The sequence below is a fragment of the Pinus tabuliformis genome, chromosome 8 (genome assembly GCF_031772625.1).
Source record: "Pinus tabuliformis cultivar Carrire ecotype Pingquan chromosome 8, CPIR1, whole genome shotgun sequence".
Taxonomy (NCBI): domain Eukaryota; kingdom Viridiplantae; phylum Streptophyta; class Pinopsida; order Pinales; family Pinaceae; genus Pinus; species Pinus tabuliformis.
This window is the reverse complement of record NC_142294.1, coordinates 1,776,156,604-1,776,160,467: the sequence shown is the minus strand read 5'-3', so window position 1 is coordinate 1,776,160,467 and position 3,864 is coordinate 1,776,156,604. Positions and strand designations below refer to the sequence as shown.

Genomic DNA, 3,864 nt, shown 5'->3' with positions numbered 1-3,864 from the left:
TGATCCCTCTTCCAATTAAAATAAATCTAACACTCCAATGTAAAATATAAACCTACCCTTCAAAGTTGATCATATAAACCCACCCTTCAAAGTTGATCATCTATACCCACCCTTCCAATCTCCCATGGACGAATATGCTAATGAAATTAAGAACAGAAAACATGAAAGTTTTTATATTTCCATTATGTATCTTTGTGTTTTAGTGCACTTCATCATTTTCATATATGCGAATAATCCGGAAACTGCTATCATAATGCCTTTTAATCACTTATATCGCCTTTGTACATAATTGCAATATGCCAATAATCCGGAACCATACACATTCAGTGGATATACCAAACCACTTCGATGGAAAAGGAAAAAGAAAAAGTGTGAAAACCTTGAAAGCCGAGTAATCATGATCAGGTATGCTCTCTCTCAACTATTTCTTCATCTCACTCTCACCGTACCATGTCCACACTATGTCTTTGAGACCTGGCCTAAGATTCTGGCTACGGAATTTACTGTATTCCAGCGTATCCCCTTCTGTCTTGCGAAGTTCCACCAGCAAGAGTGAGGGCGTGACTTCGAAAATCTCGACATCAATGCACAAAGCCCCCTTCCGCCCCTGTTCCGAGCCCTGTAACTTCAACTTACTGTCCTCTGACTTCTTGAAGCTGAACCGGAACAGCCTGGCGATCTCCTCCAACTTCGACATTATGCTCGACGCCGGCTGAATCGACGAGAACCTCGACTCCTCCTCCTCCTTAACGACCCCGTCCCTGAACAGCCCTGAGAGATTGAACGATGGCGAGAGCGAGATGATGTCGAAGGCGTTGAGATAAGTCGGCTTCGGGGTGAAGCAGGCCGAGCTGACATTGACATTTTTGTCGTCTTGCGGAGGCTTCAAGCCCCGCCGGAACCAGGGGACCTCCATCAGCTGCGCGACGTTGATCCTAGTCCGCGGGTTGGGGTCTAGCAACCGAAGGACGAGCGTTCGGACTTCGGAGGAAAACCAGGGCGGGCACTTGAAGTCTCCCTTGCAAATTTTCTTATACATCGCCATCACATTCGCGTCTTGGAATGGCAGGTAGCCCGCTATGAGCACGAACAGTATGACCCCGCACGACCAGATGTCCGCCATGGCACCGTCGTAGCCCTTTTTGGTAATGACCTCCGGCGCGACGTAGGCCGGCGTGCCACATGCCGTGTGGAGAAGGCCGTCCTGCATGAACTGTTCAGGCAGCGCACTGAGCCCAAAGTCGGAGACCTTCACGTCCCCGTTGTCGTCTAACAAAATGTTCTCCGGCTTCAAGTCCCGGTGGTACACACCCCTGCTGTGGCAGAAATCCACCGCGCCTATCAGCTGTTGAAAATACTTCCGCGCTTCCTCTTCCTTCAGTCTCCCCTTGTAAACAACCCTGTCGAACAGCTCCCCGCCCTTAACGTACTCCATCACGATATAAATCTTCGATTTGGTCGCCATGACTTCGTAGAGCCGAACGATGTTGGGGTGGCGGACCAATCTCATAACCCAGATTTCCCGTTTAATCTGCTCCATCATTTCGACGTTGAGGATCTTTTCTTTATCCATGGCTTTAATGGCGACGCTCTCGCCAGTCTTGAAGTTTCTGGCGTGGTAGACCTTGGCGAACGTCCCTTGCCCGAGGAGGCGCCCTAATTCGTACCTCTCCATCAGAATATTGAGTTTCATCTTCATCTACCAAGCTGAGAAATGGTCATAAAACTGTCTCCTCCACTGATTTTAATGGACTGGTCTCTGCGGTAGTCAAAGTTATGGGAAGCCTAACTTTTTTCATATCACTAGGCTAAATACAAAAAATAATATATTGATGTGATCATATAACTAATTTAATTAAAGAATATATTATTATTGATGCCATTTATAACCATATGATAGATTTGATTATTACTTCACATGGCTTAATGTTCATTAGGCAAAAAAATATTTTAACTTTCCCTCCAACAGCCAAGCAACCTTTTCAAACTTTCCCTCCGATAGCTCAACAACTTTTGTCATTTTTCTTTCCGTTCAAATCGTGACAGAGTCCCCTCTTTCTTCATTTGTCTTTTCCTTATACTTTATTTCATTTGTCTTTTCTTTATGGGGTCTCCCAGTTGGGTTTCAACCAGATGTACCAATCGGAGTAAATTTGTACATTTCCTTGGAGGTGAAGTAACTAAAATTCTTTCATTGCCCCAATCGAAACTTTGATTTAACCGCACGCAACCTAAAGTCCAATATTCATGACATCTTTCAAATATGAATGCCTTTCCTCAAATCATTAAAATCGAATTTTAAACGTCCCTCCATAAATTTTTTAAATCAAATTTGTGCATTCTTCCAAAGAATGCGGGGGCGTGCCCACCTAACACCTAGTAAAGCCACCGAATACCTTACCAAATGAGCTGTCTATATGTTGTACAGACGATATTAGTGTGTTGTTATGCTTTTAGAGGTATGATTTGGATGATTTAGTCGAGATATGATGTGATGTGAGATTTGGCAAAGTTTGTAGCAGTTTATGTTTAGTTCTTTTTCGATTAAAAAAAGGAAAAGAGGGAAATTTGATTCGTACATCTCTATATTGTAAATTGAAAGCCGAAAAAGTTTAAATTTATATATAAATATATGTGGAGAGGGGCCGGAAAGATAATGAATATATTGGTTTTATAGTATGATTTAACAATTCATATGTTTTTTTGAATGGTTTGTGAATTGTGGTGATAGGTAGATTTAGGGTTGTGCCTAAGTGAAAATAATAATATTAAATGGAGGGGTGACGCGGGAACTCTATGTATGCAAAAGCGTGTGAGTATAATGTATATAGTCAACTATAATAAGTGACACTTGGAGGAAGAAAAGGGGGTGATAGTTTCGTCTGAAAACCATTATCACAGGGAAAAAGATTGAAGCCCTCAAAAAGGTGTGGCCTTTTTTTTTCAAGTGAAATTTGAGTAGTGGGAGGTGATTAGTTAAAATTAATACAGGAGTATAATTACTTGGCATCCTCGTGAACGACTTTGGAGGGCAAGGATATCAACATGAAGCTATGTAAAGGAAAATTGAGTGCTCGTTTTGTGTGGCTGGGGGCTAAGGAAATCCACTGGGAGTTTTAACCATATTTTGGCTAAAGGCCACTGTGTTTTGGTTGCTCTCATTGTAATTGGTACACAAGGACCCTCGCTAGTCATCTTCCCTCAAGACAAAGAGGTCAATGCATCTTGGGTAATTCTTAAGCCTTTTTGTGTTTATAATTTAGTTTCTAGTAGTTTGCTTGTTTTTGGGTGTTTGCTTCTATTGTTGGCTTCTGGAGTTGGTTTCTCGTATGGGCTTGGTCGATGTCTCGTTTGCATAGATGTGGTATCAGGACTATAACTCTGCATTGTGGTAGCTTTCCTTTTACTTTTTCCAGGCCATGCATGTACCAGTGCTGTTTTAAAATTTGTTGCTAGCTCTTCCCTATCTGGAGATGGGTCTAGCTCCTTTTGGGTTTCAGCATCCTAGTCTTGTCGACGATTGTGACACTTCCTTACCTTTGTAGTCTAATTTTTGTTCTTGGCTAGTTCTGTGTTGATAGTAGAAGGATACACCTGTTTGACTATAGGCAACGCTAATGTTTGAGAAGCAAGCATTACGGGGGGAGGCTATGGCCCACAGGGCCAAAACCAAGCCCTACATCAAGCCTAGGAGGCCGTTGAGACCTCTCATTTAGACACCCCCCCTAGAAACCCATAATGAAATTTGGCAATTGAAAACCTTGACAACTAGAGGTAGGCAAACCTTCTCAGATTTCAAGATAATGGACGAAATTGGGCAGTGGGTTCTTGACAAGGAAAATCAATATTTCAATTCTTTATCAC

The 3,864-nt window shown here is 42.5% G+C and overlaps 1 protein-coding gene across 1 annotated transcript; it reads right to left on the bottom strand.

Annotated features, from left to right (window-relative positions):
* Nucleotides 1–231: 231 nt before the first annotated feature.
* Nucleotides 232–1,793, bottom strand: LOC149243294 (CBL-interacting protein kinase 5-like). The gene has a single exon (XM_089367788.1). It carries the CDS (start codon nucleotides 1,697–1,699, stop codon nucleotides 422–424), a length of 1,278 nt encoding a protein of 425 aa, XP_089223914.1. The 5' UTR covers nucleotides 1,700–1,793; the 3' UTR covers nucleotides 232–421.
* Nucleotides 1,794–3,864: the final 2,071 nt, after the last annotated feature.